This window comes from Capra hircus, chromosome 19 (genome assembly GCF_001704415.2).
Source record: "Capra hircus breed San Clemente chromosome 19, ASM170441v1, whole genome shotgun sequence".
Taxonomy (NCBI): domain Eukaryota; kingdom Metazoa; phylum Chordata; class Mammalia; order Artiodactyla; family Bovidae; genus Capra; species Capra hircus.
In genome coordinates this window covers 38402398-38427203 of record NC_030826.1, presented here as the reverse complement: position 1 = coordinate 38427203, position 24806 = coordinate 38402398, and the positions used below count along the sequence as shown (strand labels likewise).

The following is a 24806-nucleotide window of genomic DNA, read 5'->3' as shown; positions in this document are numbered from 1 at the left end:
CGACATGGAGCGCGGTGCCGCCGCGGAGAGGTCCGGCCGAATATCCCTCCGCCTTCCTCCCTCCCTCTCTCTCCCTCCCTGCGAGCCGCCGTTCACTTACCGCCTCCCTTCCCTTCTTTCTCCCTCCGCCACCCGAGCACCAGCCGCGCTCTGAGCTGCCCCCGGGGTCCCTCCCCCGCCGTCAGAGGAGCAGCTGCCGCCGCCGCCAGCAGCAAATTAGAAAGAGGGAGGAAGGAAGGAAAGGAGGAAGGAAGGGGAGCTGGAGCGACTACCAAGAGGGAGCCGGTGAATGGGCTTGTGGTGACCCCCGCCCCCCACCCCACCCTCCCTTCCCACCCGACCCCCAACCCCCATCCCCAGTTAAGAGCCGCCGCCCGAGAGGCCGGGCCGTCGTCTTAGGAGGAGTCGCCGCCGCCACCACCCTCGCCATGGAGCTGATCACCATCCTCGAGAAGACCGTGTCTCCTGGTAGGACGCGGGGGCCGGGGGTCGGGCTGAGGTGATTGGGTGGGGGGAGGGGAAACCCTGGCCCCTCTGACCCTGGCCCTTTTCCCACTTTCCTTCCCCCCAGATCGGCTGGAACTGGAAGCGGCGCAGAAGTTCCTGGAGCGTGCGGCCGTGGAGAACCTGGTGCGTGCCACCCCACCGTCCCCCATCCCGTCTCCCCATCCCCTGCGTGCGGGCCTTCCCGCCCTCCCGGAGGCCCAGGCCTCGGGAACCCACCCCGCCCCATCCCGTCCCCCTCCCCCCCCCGGTCCAACCTAACCCCGCCATCGGGAAGCCGGTGGGTGTGTCCCGCCCTGGGCCCCGGCAGCTAGCCAATGGCGCGGCGCGCCGGGGTGACTGCTGCCCAATCGGCGCGCGGCCTGAGGGCGGCGGTGCAGCAGGAGGGAGAAAGAGGGAGGGAGGGGAAGTTAGGTTGCGCCGCGCTGCGTGTTCAGCAAGGGTGGGGGTGGGGGAGCCGGGCCTAGGGGCCATGTGGAAGCTCCGAGCCCCGCTGCCCGCCCTGTTCGGATCAGGACCGGCTTCTCCTTCCTGTTCTTTGGCCCCTATGATTTTCTACGTACTTGCAGAGCTCTACCTTTTCCAATTTCCCTTGATCTATGTTCATGGCCAGGCCTGCACCTGAATGCCTCTTAACCCATTCCGGCAATGTTTCTCCCTTTCTTGACTGTTATTCCTTTCCCAGGTCCCCCCTCCCCCTCAATCAGTAAAGACTAAATCTGCACCCAGATAACAGGCTGAGGCTCATCCTTGAGATCGGGCGTGTTTGCAGAGGAAATCACAGAGCAAAGTTCCTCGTTTATCATATTTTCGAATTTAAGGGGTACAGGGAAAAATGAATGTTAAGCCCACTAGAGACTGGACCTGTCTATAAGAATTGTTAGATGGATTGGTTGAAACAGCCTGTGTGCCAGTGATGTTTCTCTGTATTCCCTCCTGCTGGGGGGATGGGGAGCAGAGAGAAGGCTCAATGGTACTAGACATGGTTTAAGGTAAATATCACTGTAACCAGATGTGTTCTTTTGTGTTATCTATGCAAAATAACGCAAGCAAAAACAGTGACAAGAAGTATTTTTATTTTATACAAGCTAGGTTTTTTTGTGTTTTGTGGGTTCCCCCCTTCCATGTACTAGTTTTTGTTGCTCATCTTTTTATCCTTAACTTTCCATAGGAAAGATTTTTAACCACTAGTATGAAACTTTTGGTATATATATTTCTGTTTTCTGGTTTTGCTAAATTTGCAAGAAGCCTTTTCTTATTTCTAACATTTATTTTGTCTTGTTCCCAACGTTCCTAATATTCTTAAGTGGTACATAATTAATAAAAGTTTTAAGAATTATCTTCCACTGTGATTAAGGAACTTGTTAGTGGTAAGAAACTGCTTTGGGGTTTTCCTGTTAACTTTTCCATTGGAGAGAGCTTTTTGTGGGGAAGAGTAATGTATGTTAAGATACTTACACCAAAGGAGTAGTTTGAGGGAACCTCTGCAGTACAAAAGGTTGAGTGGATTTAAAAATCCACTGTGTTTAAACAACTCAAGACCAAAATGAATAGGAACTTTTAGTGTGGTAACCATAAAGTCATTTTCCTTGACATTTTAATCCTTTCAGTTGCCCCCTATTTTTAAATATTTGTTATTGCTTTTCCCTTACAAACACGTTTTACATTGTTACCCTCTTGCTGAAGCACTTAAAACTAAAGATTAGTGTCCTAAGTCTGTTTTAGATTTAGAAGTACTTCCCTCTCTCAGGCATGCTTTCATTCAAAAGCTACCCTTGGATATCATTCTTTTTGGACCAATATTTTTTTTTTAATCTAAAACAATTTTACTTTCTACCCTATCATAACATATTCACTTAATAAGTATAATTTACTGAGGTACCAGATACTATTCTAGGCATGTAAAGAATCCTCTGACTACCAGTTTGTCAAACTTGCTTTAATTCTGGGGGATCTAATTTGAAGATTTGGGCACTAAGCTGTAACTCCTTGTTAAATGCTGAGTCTGTGTGAGAAGATGGATGACTTCCTTATGAACCAAGTAACGTTTTTATAGGAATCTTGAAGCAAATATTATGGCATTTTCTGAGACATTATGTTATGTCGTAAAATCTTTAGGTTTTCCCCATTTTTTGGGTGCTTTTCTCAATTGGTGAAATTCCTAAGAAGTATTTTATTCACATCTTTTAACAGCCCACTTTCCTTGTGGAACTGTCCAGAGTGCTGGCAAATCCAGGAAACAGTCAAGTTGCCAGAGTTGCAGCTGGTCTACAAATCAAGAACTCTTTGACATCTAAAGATCCAGATATCAAGGCACAGTATCAGCAGAGGTGGCTAGCTATTGATGCTAATGCTCGACGGGAAGTCAAGAATTATGTAAGTAACTTTCATCTCCCTTTGGTCATACTAGCCTAGGGACTGTGGGTTCTTTTGTCATCTATTTGGGATAGGGCTGACAGTGTAATGATTGGGGGACTTAAATTTGAAGATGAAAGTTGTGTTTAAGTCTTTCTCATACAGTCTTTTTCTAAGTGATTCTTAGTTAACTAGCATGGAGCTTTTCTTGAACATCTTCTGTAGATCATTCTCAATGTTTGGTGGGTTAGGCATGGCGCTGTGTGGTCAGGAAGGGAATTAAATGATCTCTTGGGCCTTTCAAGCCCAAAGAGTTTATGAAATAAGATTATGACTTTAATCTTGTTTTTATCTATTTAGCAAATTATGAGAAACTTTTAGAAATATCTGGCTTTTTGTCAGTGTTTAAAAGAGTTAGCAGATGGTTGGTTGTTTGTTTTTTAAGAAAAATTGAATGTCCCTTGTTGCTGTGCATTATGGGATTCTTGTGAGTTTCTTGCTGAATTAGAAATCTGTGATTCTTGACACAGCAGAGTATCAGAATATATGTATATATATGCTTTTTTAAAATTAGATCTTTAGTGGCCTGTCTTACATGAAAAAGGTGCAAAGAGTAATAAGTCAAGAATCTGTGCAGTCAGATGGGCCCTGCTATTTGATGGGAAGCCATTGGGAGGATTCCTGCTTCTGTACTTGTGCTGGTCAAGGTTCTGCATATCATATTTTCTGTTTCCTGGTTCTGGGTGTCAGCATTAGGTAAATTAGTGCCCTTTGCAGCAGTAACTTGTTTCTAATTATGTACCTCTTTCTCCAGTCTTGCATGGAGGAACTGATGACAGAAAACTGGGTTACAAAAGCCAACTTATTTTGAATCTTCTTTGGAATATGTAGAGCTATTTCTATCCACTTGAGTTTGCTTATATAACAACATTTTAATCTTCTCAGTAATTTGCTATCAATGAAGTTTATCCCATTAATGACTGGAAATCTTGATATTTACTATTCAATTTCTTATTTTCCTCAAATTACACAGTAGTAAATGGGAGAAGACATAATCAGAACTGTAATTGGGGGTGGGGCACATCAGTCTTAACCCCAGAATTTTTTGAAATTTTGAATAAGAATTTCTATCAGCATTATTGAAAGGTAATAGTTATTTAGGGCTTTTTTCCTTTTCATAGCACATCTGGTAATACTCTCAGTGCTGGTGGTTATTTTTTTTGAAATCTGGGTGTTGAACAGAGTTGAGAGCTAATTTCTTACTCCTCTTATTTCTGATAATTGAGTATTACCATTAGGGTCACCCTTGGTTAAATAACTTGTAGTGCTCAAGAGTTAGACATTTAGTTTTTAAATCACCTGAGGTAATATTAATTAATGGTCTTCTGGAAGCAACTTAAAGGAGAAGAGATAAACATAGAGACTGGGATTCAGTATGCGTTCCATACGTACTACAGATGGTGCAGTACAATGTGAAGGCACCTTACGATTTCTTAGTCTAACTTGGATTAATACCTGTTCACCCCCTGCCCTTTTGGACAGTTCATCTCATCCCTGCTCCCTGCCCATGTCTTTGACACATAGATTTTGTTAAAGTCCAGTCTAGCTCTGGTAGGCCTAGAGAGCAAAACTTTCATTTAGAATCAGTCAGACGGTTACTGAGCTGATGATACACCATATAAGGGGGAAAGATAGGAGGGAGTTCATTATTATTAGCTACAAAGCAGGATACTAAGTGACCTGACCCAGTCAGCAGAGCTGGCCTGAATGTCTGGCAGCTACTCTTTGTCCTGTGTTCATGCCAGGAACAGTTAACTGTTTGCCTTTTTGAGTGGACTGGTAAGTCTTAGTGAGTTCATTGACTGAATTAGCTGATCATGGTAATGATTAACTCTGGGTCATTGTGGCTTCATTCTTTGTCTATACTTGTGCCTTTGCTACTTTTCTTACCTTGTGTTGAAAATTGAGGTGAGGTCTCTGGCTTTGGAGATTCTATTTGGAAATAGGGGGTGATTGGGTTCATTTCTAGGCTCTGGGGCAATACTTATTATGCTGCTCTTGGTATTGAGGCCAGCTGTATTCCCAGCCGTTGGCCTATGCTGTGTATGCCTTTTCCTACTTTGCTATATTAAAGATGATTCAGAGGCTGATGTAAGGTGTGTGCTGGTAGGCACAGTGTGTTCAAATAGTATTAGAAATTGATATCTTCTGTCTTTGTGTGTGCCCCTGCACAGGTTTTGCAGACTTTGGGCACAGAAACATACCGGCCTAGTTCTGCCTCGCAGTGTGTGGCTGGTATTGCTTGTGCAGAGATCCCAGTGAACCAGTGGCCAGAACTCATTCCTCAGCTGGTGGCCAATGTCACAAACCCCAACAGCACAGAGCACATGAAAGAGTCAACATTGGAAGCTATTGGTTACATTTGCCAAGATATAGTAAGTACTATATCTAACTTATATATCGCTGATTCCCTCTAGTTGTAACATGCATGGTATTGGAATTATTCCTTATCATCATAGGAAGAAAAAAACAAAAAACAAGCTATTGCAATGTGTTTTGAAAGTAGGGCTGCTTTATTTGTTAGACTTCTGTATTTGGATAGTTAGTTTATCCTCATAATGCTAATCATGCCCTAAAGGAAAGAGACTTTTAAGGGTTACAAATTCAAGATGAAAATCCCTGTTTGGAGAGGCATAGATTCTGCTTCCTCTCTTGACCTAATCCATTTCTGAAGACCCTCAATGTAACAGGGATGCTGTGTTACTTTTTCGATGACTATTTTACAGAAACAGGGTGCCAACTTCTTCTGTGGTTGGTTTAACCACTGGAGCCATGACACAGTATGTTAAATGCAGCAGTTCTAGGGCTCTTGCTGCTGAGATTACCGCTCTTGGTATCAGTTTTTGTTTTTTTTTTTTTTCTATTTCTTCAGATTTTATTTGGTTTAGATGCTAAGTCATGTCCGACTCTTGCTACCCCATGGGCTGTAGCCTGCCAGGCTCTTCTGTCCATGGGATTACCAGGCAGGAATACTGGAGTGGGTTGCCATTTCCTTCTCCATTGGTATCAGTTTTGATATAGATGTGCCCAGTTGTTGATCCTTGGTCCTCAAATGTTCTGAAGCTTTACTTCAGTTGGTACAGACGGCCTGGAAGAAACACCACACTGCCATCTCCCTGTGCACAGAACGGTGGGGGGCAAAGGCAGCATTGCCTCATGCCCAGAGTCATTATGCTAAGAAGTCAGGAGATGAAGTAGATGAGTTTAACTTGTTCCAGTTCAAGTTTGGACTATCAGACCCTGGGATATTTTGCAGGTAGTTTGTCCTTAAATGGAAATGTTTGGGGAAAGATCAGAGAAAGTCCCATGATAATCTCTCGAATAGAAGGACTGCTGATTAGTCATGAGCTCAATTCTTATATTCACTGCACTTCTGCTTGTTTCAGGACCCAGAGCAGCTACAGGATAAATCCAATGAGATTCTGACTGCCATAATCCAGGGGATGAGGAAAGAAGAGCCTAGTAATAATGTGAAGCTAGCAGCTACTAATGCACTCCTGAACTCACTGGAGTTCACCAAAGCAAACTTTGACAAAGAGGTAAGTGTCTTTTGATTAAAAAATACAGGTTCAGAGGATGAGGCAGGGGAATTAAATGAAAGTTTTGTGTTGTTTTAAGGTTATGATTCAGAAAGTACTGTCTTGTTTAGAACTATTTATTTCCAGTCTAGTTAAGATTTGTGTTTTGTGAAACATGGCCATGGAGTAGGTGTTGCCATTTCTCATTTGGCTTTTGGGAATGATGTGATCTAAAACGTTTCTAGGCTTAGGTTTTCCCTTTTGCAGTCCAAAGTGTGAGTATGCTTGCAGGATTTCTTTTTTTTAATTATGGAAATTAGGCTGTTTCGTACTTCCATAGGAAGGTGCTTTTGGAAATGTATATGTAAATTCTATTTTGACTGACAGTATTTCCTTCTATTATTTAACTTTTAGTTGTGTTAAAATGTACAATAAAATAAAGTTTACCATCTTAACCGTTTTTAAATGGACAGCTCAGTAGTGTTAAGTGTGTGCACGTTGTTTTGCAGCCAATCTCCAGAACTTTTTTCATCTTGCAAAACTGAAACAATTGTTAATTCCCTGTTTTCCCCTTCCCAGTCACAGGCAACCAACTTTTCTACTTTCTGTTCCTGTGAGTCTGTTTACTGTAGATAATTTATATTAGCAGAGTCATACAGGATTTGATTTGTCTTTGTGACTGGCTCATTTCATTTAGCATTATGTCTTGGGTTCATTCCTGTTACAGCATTTTTAAAACTGAATAATATTCCATTGTATTTGTTTGTTGATGGGCATTTGGTTTGCTTCCTTCTGCCTTCTGGCTATTGTGAATAGTGCTGCTGTGTATATGGGTATACAAATATGTCTTTGAGAAGTTGTTTTCTGTTCTTTTGGATATATTATCCAGAAGTGGAATTGCTGGATGATGTGGTCTGAAAGCATTGTGTATATTTGTTGACTCTTTAGTTGGGCTTTCTGGTTTTTGGGGGGCCTTAGATTGGACAAAGTTGGGATGTTTAAGAAACCAAAGCAGTTCTAATTGCTTGGTAAACTGGGTTTTTCCTTGTAGATGTCAAAAGAGGATGGTAGCAAACAAAATTCATTAGTCTTCTATATTTTACCACATTTGATCTTGGTTTGTTTAAGAATTCTCCTAAATTTTAAATGCAAGGAAAGGAGTTTTCCTGATGTATGATTTTTTTGTTTTAACCATCTTTATTTAAATCCTGTGACCTACATTTTCCTATCTGCTTCCTTCTTCAGGTCTTGTTTAGTGAAGATCATTTGAGGGATTAAACGATTAGGGACCTCCTTAGAGGGCAGGTCAGATAGTAGACACCAGGACAAACACTAGAGTCCTCATAGTCCCATTGCTGTGTCCAGGAAAACCTGCAAACGGTCCAGAGTTCTGTGGGTCCCTGAGGGAAAGAGAGGTTTTCCTTGAAGGGATAGTCTAGTAATTTTCGTATATATATGCTGCTTCTAATTCTCTTTATTTTTGTTCTTCTGCAGTCCGAAAGGCACTTTATTATGCAGGTAGTCTGTGAAGCCACACAGTGTCCAGATACGAGGGTAAGTTTAAGGTCATGTCTTCTATCTTTCCTAGGAAATGCTCACTCTAGCATAGTAGTTTGAAATGTTGGAATCTGGTGACTTCAGAAATAATGTTTGACGAATACTTTTATTAATAAAAGAATGTTTCTTCAATACGTTGGAGAAGAGGGAAGAATAGTCCTTTGGAAGCTAACATGATGGAAGTTGCCACCCTCTTAAAAAATATTTAAGGGAGGAATGGTTTGTGATCAGCCTTGCTACTTAATTGCTATAGGTTGTTCAAGGGCCCGTTTTCTGTTATAGCCTTTGAAACAGCTTTCCTACTTCAGGAACCTAAACCTTGACACTTGAAGCAGGTAGAAGTAACATCCAGTCTGAGGGCAATAGTGAGTAGTCCTGCCAAGGGTTCCACAGACACCTTTAAAGTAAAAAAGAAGGAAAGGAAAATATTACCCAAATATACCACGATTGATCCTATGGATTATTGACCGTCTTAAGTGAAGCAGTTACTTATTTACCTTTGTCAGATTGCATTGTTGTTAAACTAAGAAGTAAACGGTTTAATCTGATGTTTGCACAAGGTACGAGTGGCTGCCTTACAGAATCTGGTGAAGATAATGTCCTTATATTATCAGTACATGGAGACATATATGGGTCCTGCTCTTTTTGCAGTAAGTACTTCTGTTTTATGCAGTTGCGCATAGAGCTAATTGCAAAAGCCCCTTATTCTTAGATGCTGTTCTGTCAGTTCCGTAATCTTTTTATTTAATGTTGTGAAATCAAGGAAATTCCTTGAGATTTGAGTTCATCAGCAGTGTGCCAAGAAAACTTGTGCTAACTTTGTACTCATAAAAAGAGTGTATTTTAAAACTCTGTTTCTTCCTGCATTTCATTTCTACATTTTTGAAACTTGAATATCTGTGGTTGTAGTAGGGGTCGAACTTGAACCAGCACTTATTTGGAACCTGGGGTATCTTGTTTTCTCTTTTAAGATCACAATTGAAGCAATGAAAAGTGACATTGATGAGGTAGCCCTACAGGGGATAGAATTCTGGTCCAACGTCTGCGATGAGGAAATGGATTTGGCCATTGAAGCTTCAGAGGTGAGCCTAAGAGGGCTGAAGTGGTGGGAGCTGTTATTCTGACTGGGTTTTGGAACTTACCTTTTTTATGGATGTTATTTTTCTCCTCTAGGAGAGCTTTTTTCTGACTGGGGTTAGAAGGTATCTCCATTTGTAGAGATTTTGGGTTTGGTTTTTTTCACTAGCCAAAGCCATGCGGCATCTATTTTTACCAGTTGGGATTTGTTGTAAATATTAGTCCTGTGAACACAAGGGGGCAGCAGGCAGTCACATTTTAACCAGATGCTCTCTGATGCTGAATTGTTTTCTTTTGGAAGTCCTAATGCAAGGATGGGATGTATAATTGATAGCTTATCAATTCTGGTGAAGAAATCAGATATGGAGAAAGGGGTTAGTTCTGCACTTGCAAATTAAAATTCCGGCTTTGTTTCCAACCTTAATTGTCTTTATGTCCTTCAGAAAGCACCAACTTTTGGTCTCCTCATGGGAGCTTAGTGCATCTCTTTATCCAAAGGTCAATTAGTGAAAAAAGAAGGATTGCCTTGATCCTTTAAAGTAGATTCTATGTATGGCCTAAAAGAATCTCATTGAAGTAGCTAGACAAAATGAGTGCCTCCAAAGACCACTCATACTGCGTGTTACCATGGGCTCCATGTGTTTGGCGGGGGGACGGAGTGCACCTCAAGGCATGCAGGATCTTCCCTGACCAGGGATGGAGCGTATGCCATCTACAGTGGAAGCATGGAGTCTTTAACCGCTGGACTGCCAGGGAGGGCTCTGTGTCCCTGTTGCTCTGTGTAGACCCGTGGGCAGCTCTCGCTGTGTGCCTTTATGTGGTATGCCTTCATGGTTTGTTTGCTGCCATCCAGAATTTGCTTTATGTTTCTCTTCAGGCAGCAGAACAAGGACGGCCCCCTGAGCACACCAGCAAATTTTATGCCAAGGGAGCGCTACAGTACTTGGTTCCAATCCTCACACAGACACTAACTAAACAGGTGAGTTACCCTCCAAATCTAGTCAAGTGAACTGTAAAGCCTTGGTAATGGTGGGTTTGCTGTGGAACAGTTGCCATGAAGGAACTCCGCAGTTCTGAAACAACTTGATGTTCTGTTATCCATGATTTCAAAGAGCTGAACTGGATCTATAAGGTCCTTTAGGCTCTGAGTAGTTTGTGACCAGATAAAAGTAACAAGACTTCATGAAGAATGTGGGTTTAATGAGTAAATAGAGAAATTATCTGTTTTTTAAAAAACTGTCTTTGGCTCTGCTGGGTCTCTGTTGCTGCGCTCAGGCTCTCTGGTTGTGGAGAGTGCGGCTCCTCTAGCTGTGCTGAGCTGGCTTCTCGCTGCAGCAGCTTCCCTTGTCGCGGAGCACAGGCTCTAGGGCACGTGGGCTCTAGGGCACAGCCCTTGTTGTAGCGCCTGGGCTAGGTTGCCCCACAGCCCGTGGGATCTCCCCGGACCAGGAATTGAATGGTGTCCCCTGCATTACAAAGTGGATTCTTAACCACTGGGCCACCAGGGAAGCCCTGAGAAGTTATCTTCTAGGAAGTGTTCTTAGTTTCTGGTGTTCTTTTTGGCTTTATGGTGTTGAGAAAGATTCTGTCACCTCACCTGTTCTGGTGCATGTGAGCTATACCAAAGAGCTGGCAGTGCTCTGAGGAAATAATGCCGTGACTGAGCACTGCAGGATTTCTGTGCATACAGGAATATAATTTGCTTTTAGGGAATTTCATGACTCTTAATACAGCAGTCTCAAAAGATAAGTAGAGATGTATTACTTAGAAATGGACTGGGTGTTCCCTTAAATTTTCATCTCATCTTTCAGTTTTACAGTTGCCTTTTTTTTTTTATTCTTTTGATCTTAGTATTTTTGCTTTTGTATATTTTTGCTGTGCATCTCATTGGGAAACAAATCATTCTTTAGGTATGTAATTTTCTGAAACTGCATAAGTATAATTGTCTTAAATTACTCTGGTGTGAATGGCCACAGTAAAAAACACCTTGATTGCCAGTTTCAAGGGAGATCCAAATGTAATCTTTTTTTAATTTTTGAAATATAACAATTACTGGCATACCAGAAGGTTCCGCCTACCAATGCCTTCTTCCTCTTCCCTCACCTTTAACTCCATAGGTTTTGACTAATTTTGAGCTTTATATTACTAGTCATTTAGCTTTCTTCTGTTCTGCCTTTTACTCAATGTATTTGAAATTCACCTGTATTCCATGTAGTGGGAGCTTGTTCATCTTGTTGTATAGCAGTGAGAAATACCTTCCCTCTGTCTGCATCTTGTTTAACAGAGGTTGTGTTGACGAATTTTTGTGGAGGAGATAAAGATATGAAGGTTTCTATTTTATTTACTTCCCCAAAGCTTAAGTTGTAATGATAATTGGGAGTACTGTAATCAGAGGTCCTTTTGAGTTGAAGAGCTTCTTTGATTAAGAACTGAACTACTGCCACATTCTTTAACCAGGATGAAAATGACGACGATGATGACTGGAACCCCTGCAAAGCAGCAGGGGTGTGCCTCATGCTTCTGGCCACCTGCTGTGAAGATGACATTGTCCCACATGTCCTTCCCTTCATCAAAGAGCACATCAAGAACCCTGACTGGCGGTACCGGGATGCAGCAGTGATGGCCTTTGGCTGCATCTTGGAAGGACCAGAGCCCAATCAGCTCAAACCACTAGTTATACAGGTAAAGCTGAGGGAGTGTAGGGGTGGGAAGTGGGATGTTTATCATTTAACCTTTTGCTTGAAGATTTGTCTTTAAGAACAAAGCTGTAAATAATCATCCACAAAGGTCACTTGTAGATAGCTGTTTACTGTCAATGAGGCATAAAATGTATTTCTTAACTTTTATTACAAAAACCATACTACTTGAAAAATGGAGACAAGGCCCCAAAAAAGGTTACCTTTAATCCTCTTGCCCAAGGATAACATTATTAATGCTTTGTATTTATCCTTGAAGGTTTTCTTCTGTGTGCGTACTAGGGTGGAGGTCTTACTGTATGAATACTTTTACAACTTGTTTTTTGTTGGTTTCTTTTTTCTTTACTAAATATTATAACACAAATAATTCTCCATGGTTTTCAATGATGTGGGTATTCAGTCCTCAGGACAAAATGACATGTAATGAAAAATCTTAAAGTTTTGTTATTTATTTTCCTACAACAAGTGACACAAGAGTGCATTTTAGTTGTTTAGTATATGGAACTCAACCTTTCAGGAGTAGCTAAATGCCATTTTAGCTGCATCCTGGGATCTCTGCCTGAATAATTCAATAAAGATGGCTGAAAGTATTTGTACCAAAGTCTTAATAAAACTGTACTGAGATTTGATGAAGAGAGAGGGACTTTTTCATGTTTCCAGTTACTTTTGTTATATTGTTGAATATTTGACAAGCATATCTTATAAAATGACAAAACTGTTTTGATAACTTTGAGTTAAAACCCAACTATCAGTGTTTCCTTTTCTGAGGTGTTGGTCAGCATGAATTTCAATCTTTGTTTTTCTTTGCCAATAACTGTTACGTTTACAGGCTATATTTGTTTTGTTTTGCCAATAACTGTTATGTTTACAGGCTATGCCCACCTTAATAGAATTAATGAAAGACCCCAGTGTAGTTGTTCGAGATACAACTGCATGGACAGTGGGCAGGATCTGTGAACTGCTCCCTGAAGCCGCCATCAATGATGTCTACTTGACTCCCCTGCTGCAGTGTCTGATTGAGGGCCTCAGTGCTGAGCCCAGAGTGGCTTCAAATGTGTGCTGGGTGAGGCATTTTCTTCCTGTTGAGATAAGGAGCTTGACTAAGCCATTGGCAAGGAAGTAGGAGGTGTGGGAGAGAAATGGATCTACCTCACTAGAAGGCTCTTTTTGAATAGCATCTCCTTCCTAATTTCATCAATTAAAATGTGGGGGAGATGTGAGCTGCATGACCCAGAGGGAGCTGTTGACTCATGGTGACTGGTTTAGAACAGTCATGCTAACCCAGTGGGAAAACTCTGTGGACTTGGTTTTCTTTCTTTTCTTCAGTGGCTTGGGGACAAGAAATTTTAAGGTAGAGAGTTGCTGGCTACGAAAAGTACCATTGCTGAGAAGGGGTCACGAGGGAAGGAAGGTAGGCGGCCCAAGTGCTGAGTCAGTATAGGCTGAGTATAGTTCACTAGGGAACTTTGGGATTTGGGGGAGGAAGTTCAAATAAGGAAGGAGTGGAATTAAAAGGCTTCCTGTGAATGCAAAGAGAAGAAATGAAGTGGTAGGCATTCATGGTAGGTGAGAATACTGTACTGTTTAGAGAATATTTCTCCTGCGGGCAGGAGAAACAAAATATAAATACAGATACATACATTTATTTAAGGATACTTATAGATACTGTCTTGAGATGACCTTGACAGGAAGAATTAAAGATTCACTGCCATTGATTTATTCTTAGAACAGTTGGAAAGGAACACTGCCCAGGGTATCTTAAAGGAAAATGAGGTGATTCTGGAATGGGGTTCTTTTCAGGACTAATTAATATTTACTCCGTCTGGGTTTAAGGCTTTCTCCAGTCTGGCTGAAGCTGCTTATGAAGCTGCAGATGTAGCTGATGATCAGGAAGAACCAGCTACCTATTGCTTATCATCTTCTTTTGAACTCATAGTTCAGAAGCTCTTGGAGACCACAGACAGGTAACTGGTACTTAACAGAAATGAGTGGTGTCTTTGCATCCGACTCCTTTTACACTCTTTTTGGGGGCTGTCTAATATAGAAACGTTGCAATAGGAGAAATGAAGAGAATCCTGGTGCTTCACTGCCTGGCTTATGGGATCTTAGTTCTCCCACCAGGGGTTGAACCTGAGCCCTTGGCAGTGAGAGCATGGAATCCTAACCCTTGGTCCACCAGGGGATTCCCAAGATATCTTTTTCATAGCTTTTTGTGCAAACTAGTCTATTGTCCACATGGGTTCTTCAACATTTTTAACTATTTTTTGTATAATCTTAGCCCTTTTCTAAAAGGGCCATTCTAATTATCAGGTCTGGAAACCATATTGAACATAATCATTGGCTCAGAGATTGAAATTTTGGTTCCAGGCTATATTGTGTCTGCCAATTTCAGATCAGGTCTGCAGCCATATTGGTTTTGGGGTTATTTTCAGTGAGATATTGTCTACATAAGAACGACTCTGTCCTTTCTCGGTCAAGACTTTGAGGTTTTTTGCTGTGTGTTCCTTATAGACCTGATGGACACCAGAACAACCTGAGGAGTTCTGCATATGAATCGCTAATGGAAATTGTGAAAAACAGTGCCAAGGACTGTTACCCTGCAGTTCAGAAAACTACTCTGGTCATCATGGAACGACTGCAACAGGTGCTCCAGATGGAGGTGAGACTGAACGCCTTCCTGACGGGAAGGGCGTGGTGCTTTACACATGGCTCTGTTTCAAGACTGTTCTCTTGTTTTCGGTGTTAAAGTATATATGTTCTTCGAAAGACATAAGGCTCATACAAAAAACGTTACAACTTCCAATTGCATTGCTTAGTACAGTTTATTCATGTATGTGTCACACCATATATATGCATAAGTTTATTAACTTTCCATTAGCACTAGTAGAGATTATTTATCCAGCAAAAATGGAAGCTTTTTTGGGAGGGTGTTCAGAGCCTTTCAGAAAGTGTTTATTCAGAACATGATCTTCTTTTCTTTGTAGTCACATATCCAGAGCACATCGGATAGGATCCAGTTCAATGACCTTCAGTCTTTACTCTGCGCAACTCTTCAGGTATGATGGTGCCTTATCACTTAATAGTACCAGGAAAAGCGCTGTGTCTCAGGATGAAGATGATGTTGTGGGTGATGATGGTCAGAAGCTCTTCTCAAAAGACATTCGTCTTAGGAGAGTTTCCCATTTTCCTTTCTTGTCTGTCCATAAAATTTGCCTTTTGTACAATGTAGGGAAGGAAACTCCTCCCATTTGTGATGGTCCTCCCAAACATGAAGCTATTTTGTATTAGCAGCCTTTCATTTTTGGTTTTCATCAGGTTGTTCAAGTGTAGCCTGGTCAGATTTGGTTCCCAGCTATGGTTCACTGAGCTAAAAACAGAGCCTTGTGTTTTTGCCATCATCTTTTGAAGCAACTGCTTTTGGAAACTTTGTTATTTATAATTGTAATATACAGATTATAAATTTATAATTTCCTGATAATCACAGTAGACTTTTTTTTCTGAGGAGAGATTGGGAAAATGTTACTCCTTGATCATGACTAGCGTGATGGCATGGCTGAAGCGTGATGGCATGGCTGAAGAGTTACTCCCTTTTTTACATAAGAATAGGGAAACCTTGGAACTTGTCTAGTGCTTAGGGTAGTACTAGGTTATAGAATTGAGTGATGCTAACTAGATCATCTTACCTATGACTCCCTTCTCCTTAAGTCTCCTTACACCAGACTTAATTTTTTAAAACATGACTGTTAACAGCTCTTTACTAATTCAGTGACATTAGTTGAAACAAAGGGTAAGGAGGGAGGTTTGAAGAAAGTTGAATTGGGAAAACTCAGATTGGCTTTATCAAGACTTTCTTGACCAAAATCTGTAAATGGGTTAGGCCATAGAAAGGGTTGCTTTTTTTGTTTTATGAGTAATAATTCACATATGACATGTCCTTCTTCAAAGCTGAAATAATTTAACTGCCATTTCAATACAGCTAAATAATGGAGGCAGATTTATCACACTTGATGGAAGATCCTCTTATGCTTGTTCTGAATTGGGAAATAGATGAGTTATTTAGATGTATGTTTTGTTGTAGTTGATTTGCACTTTCAAAACTTCTGAGCAGAAAAAGCTTTTCCCCCAAAAAAAGTTCTAGAGACTTAACTGATTTAAAAAAAAAAAATTAAAGACACAGTATGGTGTGCTGGTTGGAGGGTTTGGAATTACCAGATTCTGAACTTTTATTCATTTTACAGAATGTTCTCCGGAAGGTGCAACATCAAGATGCTTTGCAGATCTCTGATGTGGTCATGGCCTCCCTGTTAAGGATGTTCCAAAGCACAGCTGGGTCTGGGGGAGTGCAAGAGGATGCCCTAATGGCAGTTAGCACATTGGTGGAAGGTCAGTGAGCCACAGTCAGGCAAGGGAATTTCTGTAGAGTGCAAGAGAGTTCCAGTAGCCATGAAGAATTTTTGGCTGCAAAAAGCATAGTCCTGTCTTTTCACTTATGTGTTATCGAGTCAGTTCAGAGTTGGAGTGAACATGAGTATAAATTTGTGCGTAACTGCCCTGCTACTCCCTGAAGTGAATGGGAGCCAGTGTGCAAGTCAGGCTGGCAGCTCTTTGGGGGTGGAGGGAACTCACCTACCTCATGTTCCTCGGGTTCCTTTTCCCCCTGAAAGTTAACTTGCTTCATTGAGCTTTGACACCTGTAAAGGATGGAGGAAGCAAAGGTTTATGTTTTCTTTCCTGGCACTTGGTACCTTCTGGTTTGGGTTTTAATGCTTTGGATCTAGGTTGAGACAATATGGTGCTTGGTATGGAATGGAATGAAACACTGAGTTCTAGGAATTAATTGATTTTCTGATTGTTACATATCTTAACTATTCAGAATTGCTTTGGGGAAACCGTATCTGACTTCAGAAACTGGGAATGCTTCTTCAGTGGTGGTCTATAAGGTGTATTACTAAGGCAGACTCATTTCTAGCATAAGGAGCCTATGTCCAACCGGTCCGGCCCCTTGTGACCACCCTGGCAGGGCACAGAAGTTAATTTTAGTTCCCAGAGTAGCTGAATTGAATATAAAACCCAGACAGCTTTTCTTGACAGGCTTGTTAAATAAGTCCTTGATGGAATTGTTTAAAGATCCTGATTTATTAAGCTGGCTTCTGGGAATCCCTCATGGACTGGTGGTTAGGATTTGGTGCTTTCATTGTCGTGGCCCATGTTCAATCCTTGGTCAGGGAACTGAAATCCCACAAGCCACATGGTGAGGCCAAAAAAACAAACTGGCTTCCAAAGAGTTCATGTTACAATCAGATGAAGAAGTATAAATCAGTATCACTAGCTCAGCCAATTCATAATTAACTTTGACATTCCTTGAGAGCCATACCGCTTGGTAGTTTCAACCAGAGTGAAATCCCACTCTGGAGATTTGGCATTATCTCCAGCAGTAATGAATTTGGCTTGTCCATGACAGCAGTAATGTCTTTATGATAAAATTGCTATTTAACTCTCATTTTACCCAGCCTTTTGACTGGAGTGCATACATTTTGGGAGAGCTAAGATGGTTATTTTTGCTCACATCTGTGATCCTGTGGTGCTAATAAATTGGGTTTTTTTTACAGTGTTGGGTGGTGAATTCCTAAAGTACATGGAGGCCTTTAAACCCTTCTTGGGCATTGGATTGAAAAATTACGCTGAGTACCAGGTAAACTGTGCTTTTCAAAAATAATATGTTTATGTCTTCATTTATACCTGGCGGGCATTATAGTACAGACATCTGGATCCTGTAACCCAGGTGGGGCTTCCCCATGTATCACCCCATGTATCAGGGTTGAGCTACTTTGTTGCCATAAGTGTCTGAACTAAAAGTAGTCAGTAAGAAACTGGATATTAGACACACCAGAGTAGTACCCTCAGAAGGGTTTTGTTTTGTTTTCAATAAACCACCTGTCTCTGCCACCACCATCCCTGGTGAATATTGTCTTTTCTGTCCTTTCTTAATGATAGTTTAAATAACCGTAATTCTCTTTCTGCCGTATTGGTTGTTAAAATGAACTAAGCTCAGGGAAGAAGGGTCTTTCCTTCTTCAACTCTAAGTTCATGTGGTAAAGGATCAGTAGCTAGGTATGCCTTACCCCTTGCTGGCAGCCTTTTTCTGTTCCAGAGATGATCGACTTAATTCTTTGCAGGTTTGTTTGGCGGCTGTGGGCTTAGTGGGAGACTTATGCCGTGCCCTGCAATCCAACATCTTACCTTTCTGTGACGAGGTGATGCAGCTCTTACTGGAGAACTTGGGGGTGAGTGTCTACACACACAGTCTTAGATGATTAAACATCAAGATCTGTGGCAGAGAGTTTGTATGTTCCAGAATGTTGGCTGTGGGCTTATGAAGGGAATTGTTCATTTTCACAAGATGATTCTAACCTAAGGAAATAAAGAAATGCATGCTTAATGTATGGAACCTGAGAGGCGCAGGTGGGAACCTAAGTGCAAAGGAAAAGTAAATATTGTAATCTCCTCTACCTAGAGATGACCACTGCTGATTTTTGTGTATGTCACTTACAGGTCTATACCCAATATATTAGTTGCTTATTGTTAAAAAAGCTCTTTGAGTCTTTGGACAGAACTTTTTGTTTTTTCCTCCTTGTCAGAATGAAAATGTTCACAGGTCTGTGAAGCCACAGATTCTGTCAGTGTTTGGTGATATTGCCCTTGCTATTGGTGGAGAGTTTAAAAAATACCTAGAGGTGGTTTTGAATACTCTACAGCAGGCCTCCCAGGCCCAAGTGGACAAGGTAAGCTTAAAGGTATCTTTTAAGTCCAGCCCTGATTGGAGGAGCGGGACTTTTCACAAATGCACAACCCAAGGCCATCGAATACAGTGATCCTATTCTTTTTCTCTTGCAGTCAGACTATGACATGGTGGATTATCTGAATGAGCTACGGGAAGGCTGCTTGGAAGCCTATACCGGAATTGTCCAGGGATTGAAGGGAGACCAGGAGAACGTACACCGTTGAGTATACATTCCAGTTGACTTAGTCTAGTGTGCACTTAGCCAGATGGACTGTGTGTTCATTGCATGGCTTACTTGTAAACTAGCACTTACTGCTTAAAAGAAGGGGAGGAGGAACAGTGCTTTAATGAAGGGAGTAGCTTTGGGGGAGGTTATAGACTTTATTATTTCTGACCACCGTTCCTCAGCTGTGTTGTTTGATCATTGCAAGGGATGGAATCCAGCAAGCCTGTTGATGCTGGTGCATGTATACCAACCCCAAGTGGGAGTTCTTGAGATGTGCTGCCCCTCCCCCAGTCCAGTCATCTGAATTGAAGGATTGGGGGATTAGATTTCCTCTGTCACCTGATGTTTTTTGTTATTGACTGGGGAAATACTGTACTTCACACTTCTGATGATATAGGCTTAAAGGAAAGGTTCCATTTGTCCTTCTACATATATATATACATACTTCTCTTTGTTAAGGAGTATCTGCCTCTTCTGTTGACTTGACGAATGAGGAAAAACAGTTTGGTGTAACTGTACGACTAGTTCCCTAGACCGAAGCCTCCATGATGGGGGTAGGGTATTTGGGAATTGAGAAACAGGGTGTATGCCTGCCAGGTGGAGGGCAACCTCATTCGACCTTCTCTTTCTTTTATAGCGGATGTGATGCTGGTACAGCCCCGAGTAGAATTTATTCTGTCTTTCATTGACCACATTGCTGGAGATGAGGATCATACAGACGGAGTAGTAGCTTGTGCTGCTGGACTGATAGGGTAGGTTATACCCTGCTTCTGATAGCTGAACAGAACTTCTCATAGAAAATGAGAAGACATGTTATAAAGACTATTGAGAGTAGCCTGGATTGGCACAGGGGGGACTTCTTTCTTTAATAGACCCCATCATACCCTGTTTTGAGTTCTTAGGTGATCATTCATTTTGGACTTAGCTCTAATCTCATTCTAGACCCTCCAGATTTCTAATTCCCCCCACCAAACTCTTAAGAAGTGAGCTCTCAAAGAAGTATAGAAGCAACATCAGATCTATGTCAACATCTCATATTCTGATACTGGTCAACAAATTACCTCTGTTTGGCCTCCTCTACTGAGGGTTTCTGAGGCATCATTAGAAGACAGAACATTGGTTTTGAGGAGCTCAAAGACTTGGAGTCTAGTTCTGATTTTACCATGAATTGGCTGTGGAACCTTGGGTAAGGTCATTCTATTTTTTTTTACATCTCATTTTTGTAATCTGTTGAGGGCAGGTATTAGACTGACTTACGTCGAAAATTTCTTCTGGCTTTAAAAAGTAGGTAAATACCAAGAAACCTATAGCTAGCTTAGCTATAGGTGTGGAAGGTTCTAAACATGGTCTTGTTGTCGGGCCAAGAGCTCATTTTCAGTTGTGCTTATTTTGCACAGGGACTTGTGTACAGCATTTGGGAAGGATGTACTGAAGTTAGTAGAAGCTAGGCCAATGATCCATGAACTGTTAACTGAAGGGCGGAGATCGAAGACTAACAAAGCGAAAACCCTTGCTACATGGGCAACGAAAGAACTGAGGAAACTGAAGAACCAAGCTTGGTAAGAGCTTGTTTCCACTGCCCGCTTTCTTGTGCTTTCTTGGGGAGGAGGTACATTTTCTTTTAGACTTCCCTGACAAGGACTTTCTTTTGGTGTTTTGTTTTATACTATTTCCCATATAAGTGCTTCTGAGCCAGGACTTTGTTCCTCAGCCTTATACTAGTGGAAGGGTCAGGCAGCCCATCTTTCTTTGAGCCAAGTATTTGGTGATAAAGGACAGAATTTATATGACTAGAATTCAATGAAGTTGCCCCAAATCATTTTGGAACCTTAATAAAGTCATCGATAATGGCCTTTTCCCGTAAATCTTTTTTTTGCTGCTATTTATTTCCTTGTGTTCTTTTCTTTCTTTACTGAAGTGCTTTTAGACATGGCTTTCTTTTACAAAAGATATCCAAAGTTGGAGTTGTCTGACCTCTGCTTTGAAATATAGCTTTGTTTTTCTCTCACATACTCAGTTATCTTACGTCATAGATCTCAGGGCTTCCCAGGTGGCACTAGTGGTAAAGAACCAACCTGCCAATGCAGGAGACATTAAGGATATGGGTTTGATCCCTAAGTTGGGAAGATCCCCTGGAGGAGGGCATGGCAACCCACTCCAATATTCTTGCCTGGAAAATTCCATGGACAGAGTAGCCTGGTGGACTACAGTCCATGGGGTCGCACAGAGTCAGACACAACTGAAGTTACTTAGCACACGCAGACACACATCTCAGTAAAATTGGCCATTTTGAGTTTTGTCTTTATAGTTTTCCACCCTTTGTAAGTGCTAATGAAAGCAGGTGGATGGCATATAGGGAACTAATAAAAATAATCAGTCCTTGAAAAGTTGACAAATTCACTTCAGGTCTTTGAGCACTTAATTGTAGGAATCAGTGAGATGTTTGGCTCTATTGGCTATATGCAATCTCAAAAATTGACCTTTTTTCCATCTGTTTTTAGATCTGTTACCATTGGGATGATAACCTGAGACCCCCACTGGAAATCTCCAATCTTTTGAAAAACCCGGAAGTGAGGAGTGTGCACGGATGCTGAATGTTTGGGAAATGAGAGAATGAGTGAGTGAGGCTTGAAAACACACCATATTGAAAATCCTGCCACAGCAGCAGCTGCAGCCACCAACAGCAGTGCTGTTAGTGAGCTAAGTAAGCACTGACTTCGTAGAAAACCATAACGTCGGCCATCTTGGAAAAGTGAAAAACAGTGGAATTACTTGCTTATAAAAAAGGAAGCTCTCTTCCCAGGAGAGGCTAGAACTAGCTTTTCTGTCTTTTGGCCGGTGCCGAGTGGAATGACTAGCTTGGGAGAGGAGGAGGGACTGGGTTCAGCTGTGGTGCTTTGCTGTAAAAGGCAGCCTGGCCTTTGCTACTGATGAGAGAGACGGAGCCTGGGTCTCAAGCCCACCTTTGGTGTACCTTTGCCACATGGTACTGGTACTGTATGCGTGCCGGCTAAAAGGAGGGTGAGGGGTTCTTCACAGTCTGAGAATGAGTGTGTGTGAATGAGGCGGTATCCACATTCTCAACTTCAAGTCATTGCAGTTTCTTTTTCCCAGAAAAAAAAAGGGGTTAGATGTTGCATTTCATAAAACTAACTGAAGTTCGGTCTACTGATGCAGCACAAGAGATGTAAGAGAAGAAAAAAAAAAGGAAAGACGCTCTTTAGGTTTTGTTTTTTGGGTTTTTTTTTTTCTTTCATTTTCTTTTTTTTAATTTTAGGGAAAACACTGACGAATGGTCAGAGCTCCCATCCTGATCTTTTCATCAAGGCGCCTTTCCTAATAATATGGTTCAACTGTGAATGTAGAAGTGGGGGGTGGGGTGGGGGGAGAAAAAAAACAACTCTGGAGTTAGAGGATACAGAAAAAATAAAAATACATTGTTAACAAATAAAGAATGCAGACTTCAAAAGAATGCCACAACCCAAACAAACCAAAATTTAAACGTTCAGAATTGGCAGCACAAAAGAAAAGTTCTCTCCTGACATGTATTGTGGCAGTCTGAACGCCCCCAGAAAATTGTGCCAAAGAGTTTAGAAAACAGATACTGAGAACAAAACACATACAAACAGAAAACTTCAGGTAACTATTTTGGATTGCAAACAAGGAAAAATTAATGTTTATAAACAATCTGATAAAATAACCATTTGGAAACTGCTTGGCCTTCTGTTCTCATTTATTTGATTGATTATAATGAGGTATTGGTCTCTTGCTGCACTTCAAAACCAAGTGATCAAAAGAATACATATGTGTGTGTGTGTATATACACACACATATATATACATTAGAACTCTTGTGATGAAAATGGCACTTGAAAAGGTTATATTTTTCCACTGAAGTTGAAGATTAATAAAATGGTGTCAAAACATTTCCCTGGTCACACGCTTTAATATTTTTGTTTAAAGTGTGATGTGCTATGATAACTAAATCAGACAATTTTTTTCCCTTTTACAAGGGAACAGGGCACCTTGAATTTTGGTTTTAGCCTCTTTCAGCAATAAGGAGGGATGTCGGTGAGCTTTGATCCCCTTTTGGTTTTGCAATTATTAGGAGTTTTTGCTGGCATTTTGAATATGCTGCTTTCAAAAGCACCAAGGAAGATTTTAAATTGCTTCCTGGTATTTGGAGGATTAAAAAATAAGACCTTAACTTTCCACTTTTACTTCCATTCTAGCAAAAAATATGGGCTTACATTTTTTTCTCTTTGCCAACTCCCTGTTCAGGCCTTCCATTCATAAGTGGGATTGGCTCAGTTTTGCCCATCCATATGGCAGCATCTCTAATAGCTCTTGTACAGGGTATCAGATATTGTGCCTTTTGGTGCCAGGTTCAAAGTCAAGTGCCGATCTATGAACCAGTGTACAAAAAAAAAAAAAAAAAAAAATCCAGGTGTTTGAAGGAAAGACGCTCCATTGTGAATGAAGAGCTCACACCAGCTCCTAAGCCCTATGAAGAGGCCTGGCCTTCTAATGCCTTGTTTAAATTTTAGTTGTTCCTTGAGGGAAAGGATGATCTACTAACCATTCCTGATAGGGTTGGTCAGGGCTTAGGGAGGGGGCAGGAATATTGGGGAGAAAAAAAATCTGATCATTCCTCAGTGCTACCCATTTCTGTCCTGTGTGGGCTGCTTAGCTAGACAGCAGGAGAATAAAGTACACCGAGAACCATTATGAAAACAAAACCTTCCGTGTGTTTTGTCATGTTTTGTTCCAGGGAAGCAGTTGACAAGTGCTGTTACTAATGCTTTCTCCCAGATCCGTTCAGTGATGGAGAGGAGGAAAGTGGGCTGGTTGGTTTGCGGTCTTGGTGCCTCGCAGTTTTCTTTGCACTGGTTATGCGTTTATTATCCTCTTTTTCTAGTTACCTTTGGCTAGTAGGTCTTCCCACTGGGTATTTGTCCTTAATCAACTGTACCACCTAAGGCAACTGGATGCAAAATGCATTCTGTCCACTCACTGTCTGGGCCTTCCCCACTCTAGTCTTGGCACATTCCTTCAAGAATGTCATTACCGTCTGGTAAGATGTCAGTGAAATGTGAAGAAAATAGGCATCAGACTAGGCTTTGGTTTGCCACAAGTGGCAGCTGCCTGTATCAATTGCAATTACATTTATTAATTTTGCTTTTCATTTTCCCAGTTCCTCCCAGCTCCCTTCTGTTGAAATGTTGAGATTTTGGCTGTCAGAGGCAACTGCAACATTACCTTAGGGACTTGTGGAGGAGGGGAATTGCTCAGTGTAGTATTTTCATTTTCAGAACCAAGTAATCTAGTCACTCTTATATAAAAGTGTGTTAGTCCAACTTGAAAAATTCAAACTCCATCAGCTTTTGATAGCATCTTGGATTTTGAAACAACTTCCGTCTGTAATTGGCATTCAGAATGCCCTTGGCATGCCAGTCTGTGATGGCAGTAAAAGACCTGTTAAAACACTTGAGCCCAACTTTATTAACCAAAACTGATACCACCACCTTTATCTTCTAAATAAAGTCCGCTTTATTTTTATTTTCAACATTTTGCTGCTTCATTTTTGGTTCTAGATGGTGTCACCTTTTTGGAGGTGAAATGAGCTGTTTGAAAGAAGCTGGTATGTATGGTGACAGATGTGTGAGTTGGGGAGAGGAAGGACACATCTAAGGAAAAGCTCTACTGTAGTACAATGGGAAATGAGTGAGAAACAATTTCCTGCAAATGAGGCAGTGAGAAAGAACTACGTGGAGGAGGTTTCCTGTCCAGAGAAATCTGAAACTGCTGGAGACTGTCTTGTGCATATTTTTCAGGCTAATGATCTGGTCTGTTTAATGGCTTATCCAAAAGTTGGATTTTTTAGTTTGCAGCGTGTACTTAATTTCTGCTTACACTCTTTCCCCACCTCTGCCCCGCTAGGCCCGAAACTTGGAAAGAACACTAACTTGAGATTAAGAAACGGTCCTTTCTTTCACCCTGCTGTTTATTAGTGCAGTGAGATGCCTGCAGGCT

General features: G+C 41.4%; 1 protein-coding gene across 1 annotated transcript; it reads left to right on the top strand.

Annotated features, from left to right (window-relative positions):
- KPNB1 (karyopherin subunit beta 1) lies at positions 1 to 24339 on the top strand. The gene is made up of 22 exons (XM_018064964.1): positions 1 to 468; positions 572 to 630; positions 2698 to 2880; positions 5094 to 5294; positions 6306 to 6458; positions 7932 to 7991; positions 8555 to 8644; positions 8966 to 9076; positions 9949 to 10050; positions 11529 to 11753; positions 12639 to 12830; positions 13601 to 13731; positions 14279 to 14426; positions 14752 to 14823; positions 16006 to 16150; positions 17377 to 17459; positions 17944 to 18051; positions 18406 to 18549; positions 18662 to 18767; positions 19412 to 19526; positions 20172 to 20333; positions 21276 to 24339. Coding segments are annotated over exons 1-22 (2631 nt in total). The 5' UTR covers positions 1 to 428; the 3' UTR covers positions 21277 to 24339.

Excerpts from the sequence above, each read along its gene's own strand:
- KPNB1 (XM_018064964.1), top strand. The coding sequence starts at position 429 with ATGGAGCTGATCACCATCCTCGAGAAGACCGTGTCTCCTG. Across the intron at positions 13,732-14,278 it reads CTCTTGGAGACCACAGACAG|ACCTGATGGACACCAGAACA; the intron begins GTAACTGGTACT and ends TGTTCCTTATAG. Across the intron at positions 18,052-18,405 it reads TCTTACTGGAGAACTTGGGG|AATGAAAATGTTCACAGGTC; the intron begins GTGAGTGTCTAC and ends CCTCCTTGTCAG.